Genomic DNA, 14,674 nt, shown 5'->3' with positions numbered 1-14,674 from the left:
CCTCTTACCTCTTTCTAATAGCAAAATACACACGTTAGTAACTTCATGGATAATAATAAATAAACAATAAAATTAAATAATAGAGATAGAGATTTGGGACTAAACCCTCAGAAATATCAAACCTTTCACGTCTAGGGCGAAGGCAACTTTGAACTTGGATATGTGTGTCTAGGACTAATGACTGAGGAATTTTGTTAGAGGGAAGGTTTTTAAAAAGAATAGAGAGAGAGAGAAAGCTTCTAGCTTTTAGAGAGAGAAAGAGAGATGATGGCTGTGAATGATGATTGTGAATAAAACGACCCCTATTTATAAGAAACATAGCATGGGATAAAAGGAAATCATATTTGGAATAAAATACCTCATGTCGCCAACTACAGGATTCAGCACCAAACGACAAGCTCGTCATTAGGCAACAACTGCAGCGCCAGGCGATAATTGTCAATGCCAGGCGACCACTCTTTCGTCTCGCGCTGATTCATAAGTACAACGAGCTTTCGTACGCGTAATCATCTTTTAAACGGGTTAACAGGTAATTCCATGTCTAAGAAGATTTAAAATCAGATTTGTGATAAAAAAAAATATATTTTATTCAAAATAAAACATCTTTTAAAAATGTAATTATCAATCCTAATCTTGTTAGAATTTTTTATTTATTTATTTTTTTTTCTTTTGGTAAATAGAGATTTTATTACCAAAGAGACAGAGTTACAACTTAAAAAGGCTAAGTTATAACTAACACCAAAACACCACTGGACCTGAAAAACAACATGCCAAAAACCCACCAAACAACAGTTCCAAATTCAAGCCTAGCCACCTTATAGGAAGGGTTCTAGGGAGAACTAGGAACACAACTGATGAGTGTCATTTTTGGCACTCATTTGGCCTCTTTTAGGATGATTTTCATACTATTTTATAGCCCTTTTCCTTAGCTTTTCCTTAGTTTTGTTCTTTATTTCGTTAGCTTGTGCTTTCCATAGTTCGCTTCCTTGTTTTGTGCATTTCTTTGTTTATTTGTTCTTTTTCCCTTTTATTTGTTTGTTTTTGTTTGTTTTGAGGTTATGATCGTGTTTCCAAGGATTCTCGATCCTTCCTCTCATATTTCTCATCCATTTGGATGCCTCATGTTTGCCTTTCGGAGCTTCAAGTTTGAAGGAATACAAAGGGCGAGTCAAGAGATCAGTGCACGTATGCGGTGCGGGCGTCATCTTTGCCATGAACCCACCAAAATGGCCCTTTCAAGACTGCCTTCCATGGTGTTCATCATCATCATAAAGACGAGCCCACGAGGATGAGCTTGGACGAAGAAAGAGAGGAAGTGCCCTGCTTTCAGGTGCGGTTGTTTTTCTTATTGCCCCTGTTCCGTACCCTTTTTCCCGCGGCCGCGCCTCTTCCTTGATGCGACCGCACCTTCCGGGGTTTCTTTTGGGACGATCTAACTACTTCTTCTTTTGTATCTTTCTTATATATAGTCTTTCCTTCTATTTTTAGAGAGAGAAGGATTAGAATAGAATTAGAATTAGTTTTTGATCAAATTAGAGAGATTTTTAGAGAGAGAAACTCTAGGTTTTTAGAGAGAGAATTTCATAGTGGATTGTTGATGATTGAAGCTTTCTCCATTTCCTTTTATCTTTGATCAAGTTTTTAAGATTTCCTTTTCTTTAATGCAATCTTTAGTTTGATCTTTAGTTTGATTTCAATTGTTTGTTGAATGTTCATGTTTGATTGGTTTGTGTTTGATTTTAGCTTGTTTGATTTGATCATGATGAATTTTTTGCTTAGTGTTGTTTTGATCTTGATTTCGATGGCTAGTGAGTAGATAGCTTGCTAGGGTAATGGTGAAGCATGTATGAGTAATGGATTAAAGCTAATTGGGGAAAATTGATGGAGTTGACTATGTGATTAAATTGTTGATGACCATGTGCATGTGTGTGATTAATTAAAGAGTAGCTAACTTTGATTGTTGCACTAGATTGCATTGTAAGTTCACATTGATACGGACCCTTGATTTGTGGCTTGCATTTACATTATTCAGGTGTCTTGGGATGTTTCCTAGCTAGAGTTTATCGTAGTTGGCGCTAGTTAGACCTCTAGGACAATAGCTTGATATGCTCTTTTGGTTGCATGATTGATTTGACCTCCCAATTAGTTGAATCCGTTATGATTACATGTGGATCCTAGCCCTAGTTTTTATTACATTTGATTTCTTCTTGTTTATTAGTCGTCTTGGTCCTAGCATAACATTCACACCCAATCATTACAATTCAGAATAGCTTAAACATAGATAATAGATAATCGCCCACCATTCCTTTGGTTTCGACCCTCAACTTACCATTATACTTGTGTAGGGGTGTGTTGAGTGTTTAAAATTTTTGTTTGGCCTCGGGTAGGGGTTAGTTTCAACGACCTAGTCTCAACCCGCGTCAAAATGGTGCCGTTGCCGGGGAATGGTGTTGTGATTGTATATTGTTGTTGAGTCTATTCCACTTAATTCAAAAACACAAAAAGATTTTCCTTTGGGCTACACTTGTAGCCGTGCTACTAATAATTTTGTTTGAGATTTGTTGCAAGTGAACATGGGAGAAGCTCATAGAGTGACGTTCAAGGAGTTGGGCACGCCGGGCGCTTACAAGTATGAGAGCGGGATCGCTCCATTATTGATCCCGGATGGTGATTTTGAAATAAAACCGGCTACGGTCATCTTGATTGAGAGGAAACAATATGGTGGTACAACAAGTGAAAATCCTCTCAACCATCTCAAGGATTTTGAGAAGTATTGTAATACAATTATGGTAGACGGAGTTGCTCAAGAATATATAAGACTCAAGTTGTTTCCCTTCTCTCTTATTGTAAGAGCTTTAGAGTGGTTGGACAAGGAGGTAAAGCCAAGGTCCTTTAGGACGTGGGATGAAGTCACAAAATCTTTCTTGTCTCGCTTCTACCCACCAAAGAAAACGGCGGAGGCTAGTGCCTTAATCCAAAGTTTCAAGCAATTGCCAAGAGAGAATCTCTATGAAGCATGGGAGAGGTACAAGGATTACCAAAGGGAATGCCCTCACCACGGAATTCCCACCTATCAAGTCATACAAATTTTCTATGGTGGTTTGAGTTCTCAAGGTAGATCGAGCCTTGATGCCGGAGCCGGAGGGCCGATTATGAACAAAACGGAAGAAGAGGTTGTGGATGTAATAGATGATGTGGTAATGAATTACATGGATTGGCATGATGTAGAGAGGGAATCGACAAGCACAAGTGGCTCAATCGATCAATCTAATGTCGTCAACAATTTGTCCACATTGGTCTCGGAGTTAGTAAAGGAGGTAATTTCTCTCAAGGCCAAGCTCGAGAGTCCTTCACATGCTTCTAGTCTTCCCTCCTAATTTAATGAGAGAGTTACATCTTCCTAATGCAACCCCCTTTTTTCTTCTTGTTGCATGATAAGAGAATGCTTGGTTTATGATTTATGTGGAAAGAATGATTATAATGTTTCTAATTGCCCCAATGTTCCTTGTGATAGATATGATGGATATGAGAATGTGCATGTGAATTGTGTTGATAATAATGATTTTGGACCTAGATTTAATGCTCGAAAGAATGTTAGGAATAGGAATTATCACAATCATGGGAGCTATGATAATTATAACCAAAATAGTGGTTATGGTAACCATGTGACCCAAGAATTTTGTGGTAACCATAATAACTTTTGTTGTAATGATCAAAGCCATGGCTAAGAATATGGGGATCATAACCAAGGTTATGGTAACCATAATCAAAATTCTGGCCAAAATCATGGTAAGGGTAATTGGAGTAATCAAATTAGGGGAGATTTTCAAAATGATGTTCAAAGAGGTACCCCACCCCAAATTACTCCAACGACTCAAAGCCAAGGTGATGATTTCTATGCTCAACAATCCCAATTGAATAAGCTAGAGAATTTCATGATGGCTCAATCCGAGAAGTTGAATGAATTCACATTGTCTTGTAACAAAATGTTTGAGGTCATATTTACTCATGGAAAGATGCTTGAGAACCAAATCAATGAACTAGCCATCCCTTTGATAGATTGTGCTAGTCCTCTTTCTTTACCCTCACAAGAAGTTGACTCTAGGGAACCGATGTGTGCTATGACCACTAGGAGTGATAAGGTCCTTAAAGAGAGTGTTCCTAGGAAGAGTAAGGAGAGTGAAAAGGAGAATGATTCGAGTGAAGGGAATAAGCATGAAGAGCCTAGGAAGATGAGTGAGGATTCCAATGATAAGCCTAAGGAGAAAGAGCGGAATAAATATGAGCTTTACAAAACTAGACTTCCTTACCCCCAAAATCACAATAGGTATAAATTGGATGAGCAATTTGGGAAATTCATCGAGATGCTTAAGCAACTTCATCTTACTCTTCCTTTCACCGATGTGGTAGAACAAATGTCGTCAAACTATGCTAAGTTTCTTAATGAAATTTTGAGCGGTAAGAGAGATTGCAATATGGTGGAACTGGTGAATTTGGGGGAGTGTTGTAGTGCCTTTATTCATAATGACTTACCCCAAAAGTTGAAAGATCCAGGAAATTTCTCCGTACCTTGCAAAATCAAAGGAAAATTGTTCCAAAATGCTCTTTGTGATCTTTCGTTTTTAAGAAACTTAAGCTAGGTGAGCTCCTTCCATCCAACATGACCCTTCAATTGGCCGATCGGTCTATTAAGTTTCCAAAGGGGAGAGTTGAGGATGTTCCTCTCAAGATAGGAGAGTTCACCATTCCCGTTGATTTCATTGTGCTTGAGATTGCGGAAGATGATCAAATCCTTATCATCTTAGGAAGACCTTTCTTAGCCACCTCGGGAGCCTTAATAGATGTGAAAGGACTTCGTATTACCTTTAGAGTTGGTAAGAATGAGGAAAGTTTTGAGCTAAAACCAATGCATGAGTCTTTGTCTTTTATGAAAGGGATTATGTGTGTTAATTCCCCTCACCCCATTGATAATGTATGCATGATTGATTCTTCAAATAACGATGTTCTTGAGAATTGTGATGATGTGCTTTTGAGTTGTGATTGCAAGAATGTTAATGAAAAGAAAACTAAGCTTCCCAAGCTTATGGACGAGGAGGAAATTGACATTCCTCATTGGTTTGAGCTCTACCCTCAAGAGGAGGACGATGACCCCAAGAGTGGGGATGGTGTGAAACCATTTACAAAGAAGAACAATGCAAAGAAAAGAGCACGAGCTTCTAGGAAAAAGAGAAAGAGAATGAGATTATGGAAAGAGAAGCTTGCTTTTGAGGAGTTATTGAATGATGTCTCATCAAGCAACAACGAGAAGTTGCTAGAAGTTGAGGAGAAATTTGCTCTTTCCGCCACTTTGAAGAAGGTTTTCTTTGACCCTCCATGATTTGGAGAAAGGGTCGAGCTTAGGACCATAAGCAAGAGCTTCCCGGGAGGCAACCAGGAGATCTCTAACTTTTCTTTTTGATTTTGAATTTTCCTATTTTCCCTTCTTTTACTTTATTTTCTTTCACTTTTCTACTTGTTTGGATTTATAGGTTGGAATCTTGGGATTGGACTTCATCAGGTGAGCATGAGGAATGATAAGGTGTTTTGCGGTTTTTGATGTGATTACACTCGATATCATCAAAATTTGTGGTAAAAGGGTAAGATTTTTAGTGAGGTAAGATAGGGAATTTTGAGCTTTAAAAGTTGAAGGAAGTTTGTTTTCGGTGGGTTCATATGGTGCTATTATTATTTTGGGATTTTAAACTAACTAAATAGGGGTTTTTCTACTGCCTATGTTGGTGTTTATCATCATCATTATTTGTGTACCCACCAATGGCCGCACCCACTGCCATGCCCCCTTATCTTCTCCTTCCTTCTTTCTTCTTTCATTTCCCCTTATTTCCTCCTTCTACCTTCTACCCCCATCACCCTCATTCCCTCAAAACCGCACCAACCTTCTTCCATAGGTCATCAAATTTCATTTATCCAAAACCTTTGGATCCAAATCCCTTTGAATCCATATTTTGTAGTCTAGTGTCTTTTAATTAGTTATTAGTTTAGTTGGTTACTTAGTGTTACTTTGTAGCTTCCTTTTTTTTCTCTTTTTGGTTTTGAAGTTACTAACCATTTTCTTTGTTTATAGCTTCTTTTGCTTTTCTTGTTCTCACATGGCTCTATGAAGATGCTTACGATCTTGGAATGTAACGAAGGTGGTTCATTCTATCGCCTTTCTTTATTATGCTAAGCATAGATAGCCCGGTGAGACCATTCTAATTTTCCTCTTTATTTTTCTTTGGATGCATAGATTAGGTTTAGTTTAGGGGAAGTTGAACGGTTCAAGGTTGATTGCTTGTTAACACGTAATGTGTTTGAGATCGATGACGATAATGACATTCGATCACTTGTATGTCGATTGAGATATATGTGTTTAACTTGCTTTCTAGTTATTTTCTCCATTTCTCCTATTCTTCCTTTATCTATGACTTTCCTTTTCTTTTTCGTTTTTCTTATTTTTCTTTTCTTTTATTTTCCGTTGTCCTCGTTTTGGTTTGTGGTTTGATTTTGAGGCTTATTTTTCACTATTTTTGTTTTCCTTATGAGTTGGACTTTGTACATTTGACTTTGTCTTTTGCATGACTTTCTTCCTAGGTAGTAAAGGTATGCACAGTTTGAGACTATGTTTGGTTGACTCTATGATAGGTGTATGCTAGGATAGTCGGTTTGAACTAGGAGGATCATGAAGCCGGATTCTACTTGTTTGTGGCATGCTTGGTAGTTGCTCCCTATAGTCGATTTGACACCACTAGTGAGTTTTTGCTACATCCATGTGAGGTTCATCGTTTTTCAAGCCTTCAACCTATTTTGTATGAGCGGCGTGGACCCTTGACTATTGCAAACCTAATCTATAAAGCTTGATTTATGATTCTTATACCCGAGACCGAGCTATCTAGGGAGGACAAAGGAACCTTTTTCAGGGTGGTATTTTTCACTTTTAGGATAGTTTGTTTAATATTTGTTTTTGGGTTTACATTTGCCTTCTTGCAACCATTTGAGCCTATTTCCTTCTATTCAAGCCACATCTTTAGATCTTTGGCCTTTTGTTTCATTTTCTTTCTTTTCTTGTTTTTGTGAAGCAATTGATCATTCTTGAAGAAGTTTGTGGTGATATAGTTGGGATATGTGGTTCCCTTGATGCAAGCTTATGATTATATCTTCTTTGTGAATAATGGAAAATGAGTATGAGTAAAAGCCGTCCTACATTATAAAAGGCATGGACAAATAAGTGCAATATTTAAAAAGCCGTCCTAAGTTGGAAAAAGGCAAGGACAAAGCATATAAAAAAACAATAAAAATTGAAAAAGTGAAAATTTCAAAAATATTTTGATGTATTCTTTTCTCCTTCTAAGCATTGAGGATAATGATTCATTTAATCTTAGGGGAGAGGAATTTACGCCTTTTGTACATATTCTTGTGAGTATACCTTTGAATAAGCTTGGGGGTGTACGTATTTTTGTTTGGATTGGTGATTACTTGATTGTGATTCTAAGAAAGGGCCCGTTTTTTGCTTCACTTTTAGGAAAACCACCAAATTTAAAATTTTAGCCTACCTTCACCCTTTATGCCCTTATGTTACAACCTTTGGAAAAGCCCTTTTGACCTAGAAGTTGAGTCATTATTCGGGGGAGAGAATCATGAGTTATTGCCTGAGGAAAGGGGATGCATAGTCAAGATGTCGAGTAGCCTAAATAAATCTCTTTTTCCGGTTCCTTCGAGGAATCATTGGGATGCTCGCTAAGGGGAGATTTGAGACTAGTGAGGAGAACGCGGTAAGATCGATTGGGATGAACGTGGATTTTGATGTCTAGTTCCTATGCTTAGGATACCTTATGTTTCAATCAACCTTGGATATCTTGGAACGTGCGTACCTTGACTACTTGAGAAAGATTTACATTCATTTGCATTGTAGTCTCTTTGTAAGTCCATTTTGCAAAGGTTTTATTTTCCCTTTTTCCCTTTTTCTTTTCTTTTCATGGTTTTTCCTCTTGGATGTTGGGGGAGAGTTATGGGTAAACTCTTAGGATACCCTTACGAGAGCGTTACTTGTCCTCTAGGGCGATCTAGGGGTTTAAAATGGCTTGTTGTAGCAAAAAGCAACCGTGATTCCTACGACAGTGAGTCTTAGTGTATATTCTCATTTTGGGTTTTTTTTTTCTTTTGAATAAGTCTTTCATCCTTATTCTTTCTTGCTTTGTTTTGCTCGAGGACGAGCAAAAGTTTAGCTTGGGGTAATTTGATGAGTGTCATTTATGGCACTCATTTCACCTCTTTTAGGATGATTTTCATACTATTTTATAGCCCTTTTCCTTAGCTTTCCTTAATTTTGTTCTTTATTTGGTTAGTTTGTGCTTTCCATAGTTAGTTTCCTTGTTTTGTGCAATTCTTTGTTTATTTGTTCTTTTTCCTTTTTATTTGTTTTTTTTCGTTTGTTTTTAGGTTATGATCGTGTTTCCAAGGATTCTCGAGCCTTCCTCTCATATTTCTCATCAATTTGGATGCCTCATGTTCGCCTTTCGGAGCTTCAAGTGTGAAGGAACGCAAAGGGCGAGTCAAGAGATCGGTGCAGGTATGCGGTGGGGGCGTCATCTTTGCCATGAACCCACCAAAATGGCCCCTTCAAGACAGCCTTCCTTGGTGTTCATCATCATCATAAAGACGAGCCCACGAGGGTGAGCTTGGACGGAGAATGAGAGGAAGTGTCCTGCTTTCAAGTGCGACCGCGCACCAGGATGGTCCGGGCACACCATATGGTGGTGCAGGCGCACCTCTTCTTGCCCCAGTTCCGTACTCTTTTTCCCGCAGCCGCGCCTATCCCTTGATGCGACCGCACCTTCCGGGATTTCTTTTAGGACGATCTAACTACTTCTTCTTTTGTATCATTCTTATATATAGTCTTTCCTTCTATTTTTAGAGAGAGAAGGATTAGAATATAATTAGAATTAGTTTTTGATCAAATTAGAGAGATTTTTAGAGAGAGAAACTCTAGGTTTTTAGAGAGAGAATTTCATAGTGGATTGTTGATGATTGAAGCTTTCTCCATTTCTTTAGATCTTTGATCAAGTTTGTAAGATTTCCTTTTCTTTAATGAAATATTTAGTTTGATCTTTAGTTTGATTTCAATTGTTTGTTGAATGTTCAAGTTTGATTGAAGATTGATTGATTTGTGTTTGATTTTAGCTTGTTTGATTTGATCATGATGAATTTGTTGCTTAGTGTTGTTTTGATCTTAATTTCAATGGTTAGTGAGTAGATAGCATGTTAGGGTAATGGTGAAGCATGTATGAGTAATGGATTAAAGCTAATTGGGGAAAATTGGTGGAGTTAACTATGTGATTAAATTGTTTGATGATCATGTGCATGTGTGTGGTTAATTAAAGAGTAGCTAACTTTGATTGTTGTACTAGATTGCATTGTAAGTTCACATTGATGCGGACCATTGATTTGTGGCTTGCATTTACACGACTAAGGCGTCTTGTGATGTTTCCTAGCTAGAGTATATCATAGTTGACGCTAGTTAGACCTCTAGGAGAATAACTTGATATGCTCTTTTGGTTTCATGATTGATTTTCACTCACATTGCTTGACTTAGTCAATTTGACCTCCCAATTAGTTGAATCCGTTATGATTACATGTGGATCCTAGCCCTAGTGTTTATTAGACTTGATTTCTTCTTGTTTATTAGTCTTCTTTGTCCCAGCATAACATTCACACCCAATCATTACAATTCGGAATAGCTTAACCATAAAAAATAGATAATCGCCCACCATTCCTATGGGTTCGACCCTCAACTTACCATTATACTTGTGTAGGGGTGTGTTGAGTGTTTACAAATTTTGTTTGGCCTTGGGTAGGGGTTAGTTTCAACGACCTAGTCTCAACCTGCGTCAACAACCTGGACTCACAGCCACCTTCTAGGAAGGGTTTTGGAAGCCAGGACCAGAACAGATACCAACAGCAAAGAAACAACATAGCAGGCAGGCCTGCAACTGCAAACAAAAGACAGAACATCTAGCAAAAAGAAAACAGCACAAACAAATGACCCAACAAGTCCCCCCTTAAATCAATTGCAGAGAACAAGCAGAAGGGCTAGACAGCAGGGTAAAAACACCAAAAATACAAAAAGGCAAAACTGCAAAAACTAGTAAAGCACTAAGACTGCCAAAATAGAAACTATCAAACCCAGAAATAACTACAGAGAAGAAAAACAGACAAACTAGCAGACATCAGACTATTATATAATCAAATACTTGTTACCAGCAGGGCATCTGCAGGCAGTGTGGAAGATGATATCCCTAGCTGCAGCTTCAACAGACTTACATCTCCTAGTAAACAAAACAGAATTCCTCAAGATCCAAATATTGTAAACTGTTTCAGTGAAAGCAACTTGGATCACCTTTTTTTTTACTCTAGAACTTCTACAGATTCTCTTTAACCACTCAATTTCATCATCAAAACTCTAAACAGGTTTAGTAATCTGCAAGATGCTTAGAATTTTGCTCCAAACTTGCCTTGAATATTCACACTCAAAGAACAAATGCTTTACACTCTCATTATCTTTCAAGCAAAGAAAGCACTTAGGATCACATAAGATGTGCATTAGCATCAATCTATCCTTTGTGACTAGTTTGTTTGACATGGATAACCACAGGATAAACACATTCTTAGGGGTTGCCAAATTGTGGCAAACAACCCTTTTCCAGGAACCTTACGGACTTGAGGTCTGATAGCAGCATAAAGCTTCCTAATTTTCATTTTATTGCCTTGAATTAAGGCATCACATCCCCCTTGATCATTCACAATGTCTCTGCAACTCAAAATTTTCTTCAAAAACCAAGAAGACTTAGTAGGGATAGGGGTAGTCCAACAGTCTCTATGCTTGAAATAGTAAATATGCACCTATTTCACCCAAACATTATTATCAACCTTGTGAGTAATATCCTAATGCAATTTAGTGACAACAGCTTTGTTCCACTCAGGGAGGGAAAGAAAATTCCAGCGACCACAAACCTCAGGAAGGCAAACATAGTTCCAAGCAACCAAAGATTTCCTCGCAAGAGCAGAGGAGCCAGTCCAAAGAAAACATCTCAACCTATCCTCAATCTCTTTTAAAATTTTCTTTGGAAAAATGAAAATTTAAGCCTAATAAGTATGAATTCCAAACAAAACACTTTTAACCAATTGGAGTCTCTCAGCATAAGACGTGTTTATCCATCAACCCTTGAATCCTTGTAGTCACTTTCTCCACTAGAGGCCTACATTGGGCAATTGTAAGCTTCTTAGAAGAAAGGGGGACTCCAAGATATCTAAAAGGAATATATCCTTGAGAGACTCCTAGAAGCTCTCTAAGCTCAGTCTCAACTTCAGCAGAAATCCCACCAAAGTAGAATTCACTTTTATAAAGATTAGTAGAAAAGCCTAAAGCTTCTGAGAATTTAGAAAAATCTTGAAAGAGAAGATTAACAGAAATACTATCAGCTCTAGAAAACATTAATAAATCATCAACAAACATCATGTGAGTTACGCTTAGTTTTTCATATCTAGGATGGAAATTGAAATCTGGAGCTAGCCTAAGCTCATAAAGGCATCTGGAAAGGTACTCAATGCTTATAGCATAAAGGAAAGGAGACATAGGATCACCTTGTCTTAACCAAGCTCCTGCATAACAGCAATCAAGAATCCTCATTCAATTAAGTCACAAGGTTTCTTTAGATCCACCTTGACCATACATCTAAGGGAAATAAATTTGTGATCATAACCCTTGATCAACTCAATTGCAATGAGGATGTTATCTCGAATATGCTTGCCTAGAATGAAACCTGCTTGAGCATCATTAATGACCTCACCAATAACAATAGCAAGTATAGTAGTGATAATCTTCGAGATAAGCTTATAAACAACAGTACAACAAGCTATAGGCCTAAAATCCTTTACATGAGAAGCATTAGGGACTTTAGGAACAAGAGTAAAAGTTGTACAGTTCCATTGCTTAGGAAAAGTTCCCTTAGTAAATAAATCAACAACACTAGAATAGATATCATCTTTCACAATATGCCAAGCTCTCTTCAAGAAAAAGGAGTTAAAGCCAATCAATACCAGGAGCCTTAGTGTTATTAATACCATTAAGAGCATCATCAATTTCAGCATGACAAACAGGCTGAATAAGGTAAATCTGAGCATCAATACTATGCTGCTTAGCTCTTCTCATAGTAACAAGGTCAAAAGAAGGAAGCCAAGAAGCCTTAGTCCCTAAAAGGGACTTATAGAAAGAAATTATCTCTTGAGAAATAGCATCAGTATCCTTAAGAAACACCTGATTAGAATCAAAGATAGAATCAATTATATTCCTTGCTTTCCTAGTTTTCACAACTGAGAACATTACAGTGCTTGACAACCTTAATAGCATCAGATTCTCTAATATATCACTCCAAGTCATCAGTATACTAAGCATTTAAATTCTGAATCTCAGCAAGGGTAACATGAGCTTGATCAATTTTCTCACCATTATTACTAAAATGCTTGTTATTCAGGGACTTGATACTAGATTTCACAATTTTTAGTTTCTGCCAGACAGAACCACCAGAACACCAGGCTTGGGAAACAGTATCAAGAAAATCACAGTGCTCAGCTATACAGCTCAAGAATCTAAAGGGCCTACCCTTTCCTGTAGAAGCAGGACAAATATCTAGAAGAACTAGATTATGATATGATAAGGAAGGAGCCAGGTAGACCATGGGAGTCCAACCAAGCTTGATTACCAAAGACTTTATCAATCCTAGAAAGAGTTCTAGGACCAGAGTGAGCCTTATTTCACCAAGAATAGAAAGCTCTCTTGCTCTTTATCTCGGTGAGAGCAAAATCATCAATAAAACTCTAAAAATCCCTAGTCTCATACTCAGTAATATCATTACCATGAAGCCTGTCCGAGGAACTAAGAACAGAGTTAAAATCACCAGAACATAGCCAAGGAGAATGCTAAATAAAGATATTTTTTATACCCTCCCACATGGGAAGCCTATCATGGATAGAGTGAAAGACCATAGGTAATAGTGAGCTGAATTTGAGTAGAAAGGTCCTTATTAAGGACAGTGCAATGAATGAATTGCTCATGAACCTTCAAAACATTGACAATAACTCTATCTGCATTCCAACCAATCCAAATCCTCCCTTTAGGAGAACAGTCATAATTGCAAGTCCAAGACCAAGCAGGACCAAACTTCGTTTGAAAACTATGGACATTTTTAAATTTGACTATAGTTTCAAGAAACCCAACAAAATTAACTGAATGAGAATGAAGCAACTTCTTTACAAAAGCCACCATACTAGGCTCATTTAGGCCTCTAACATTACAGATAAAGATAATCATGGAACTAGAGGGGGATTAACCTCACTCCCTCTTGGATTAACAATGAAACCACTTGCACCCTCTGTCTCACTTGCAAATAAAGTAATAAAAACATTAGAAGTAGCAACAGGCTGATTAACTCTTGTTTGCTGACGTTTTGTCTTTCTTCCAACTACTCTCCATCCCTCATCAGAGTTGTTCTGGGAAGTATGAACATTTACGGTGATTACAGGCTGCCCATGAACAGAAACATCAGTAGCAACAACAACATAAGTAGGAACTTGACTAGGCTTAGGAACCCAGACTTGCTTCTATTTAGGTGCTGCAGCATCAGGTTGCTTAGGCTGAGGCTGCTTAGAACCCGCAGGCACAGGCTTGGAAAAGTAGTCATGGATAATCTTATTGCACTTAGAGAAAAAGGGTGGAGCCTACTCATACACTACCTTAAGCTCCAACATTTCCTTTGAAGGGCTTTATATAAATACCAAATTAGGGATAGGCTTTGTGACATCAATTTCAATTAGGACCCTAACAAAAGACATCCTAAGTACCTTATTAGAATTAAATAAAACCTTCTAGATATTCCTATAATATTGAAATCAATCCTAATCACTTTAGGAATAATAATTAATAGGCCCTCCTCTAGATCATTGGGCCACGTTTAAAATCATTAGGCCTAATTTAATTTAATCCATAACTTTCTTATAATTCATCGAAATTGGGCTTATAATATATCGTTGGAAAGCACTTTTCGAGCCCAATCAACTACACTATTATTGGACCCTTATCGTGGACAAACCAAATTGGACGGGCTATTTTTTATAAATAGAGTAAGAAAAGAAATATCTTTGAAAAAAGAAAGAGAAAAATTTTAATAATAACATCCTCATCAATACACTTTTCACACTTTCACTTTGTTCGATAATAAATTGACTTGAAAGGTATTCATCACTGGGTTTGGTTTTGGGGAGACACATTTGGGTGTCTACACTTTTCTAACCATTCCAAGGCACGCCCTATGAGAGAAAAGGGAAAAAGCGCGGGAAATTCCATTAACTTTGATAGTGTTGCAATATTTTTCAAACTCTTTTAGATTGTTTAGCGGTCTTTCATGTTTAGCCCCACTAAATTGTCGCCTCTCTATCAAAGTGATCATTGTCGGCCTTATTTTGAAGTCATTCACCGGTGTTGTAGGTGTAGCAATCCCACTTTCAAATCTATATGAACCCAAAATCCCCAATTCCTTCAACACCACTCTTGGATTTTCTCCCATCCTTGCTTGTTCTTCTTGTTCTG

At 37.6% G+C, this 14,674-nt stretch overlaps 2 protein-coding genes across 2 annotated transcripts; one reads left to right on the top strand and one right to left on the bottom strand.

Moving 5' to 3' along the window:
* The first annotated feature begins 2,573 nt into the window (after nt 1-2,573).
* Nucleotides 2,574-5,377, top strand: LOC110711273. The gene is made up of 4 exons (XM_021889652.1): nt 2,574-3,317; nt 3,471-3,657; nt 3,751-4,487; nt 4,628-5,377. The coding sequence occupies exons 1-4, from the start codon at nt 2,574-2,576 to the stop codon at nt 5,375-5,377; spliced, it is 2,418 nt and encodes an 805-aa protein (XP_021745344.1).
* A 5,847-nt stretch (nt 5,378-11,224) lies between these two features.
* On the bottom strand, nt 11,225-12,469 carry LOC110711272. The gene is made up of 3 exons (XM_021889651.1): nt 12,130-12,469; nt 11,793-11,984; nt 11,225-11,691 (listed from the first exon to the last, which is right to left on the bottom strand). The coding sequence occupies exons 1-3, from the start codon at nt 12,467-12,469 to the stop codon at nt 11,225-11,227; spliced, it is 999 nt and encodes a 332-aa protein (XP_021745343.1).
* Between the last annotated feature and the right edge of the window lie 2,205 nt (nt 12,470-14,674).

This window comes from Chenopodium quinoa, unplaced genomic scaffold (assembly GCF_001683475.1).
Source record: "Chenopodium quinoa cultivar QQ74 unplaced genomic scaffold, ASM168347v1, whole genome shotgun sequence".
NCBI lineage: Eukaryota > Viridiplantae > Streptophyta > Magnoliopsida > Caryophyllales > Amaranthaceae > Chenopodium > Chenopodium quinoa.
This window is presented reverse-complemented; position numbering and strand designations above follow the sequence as displayed.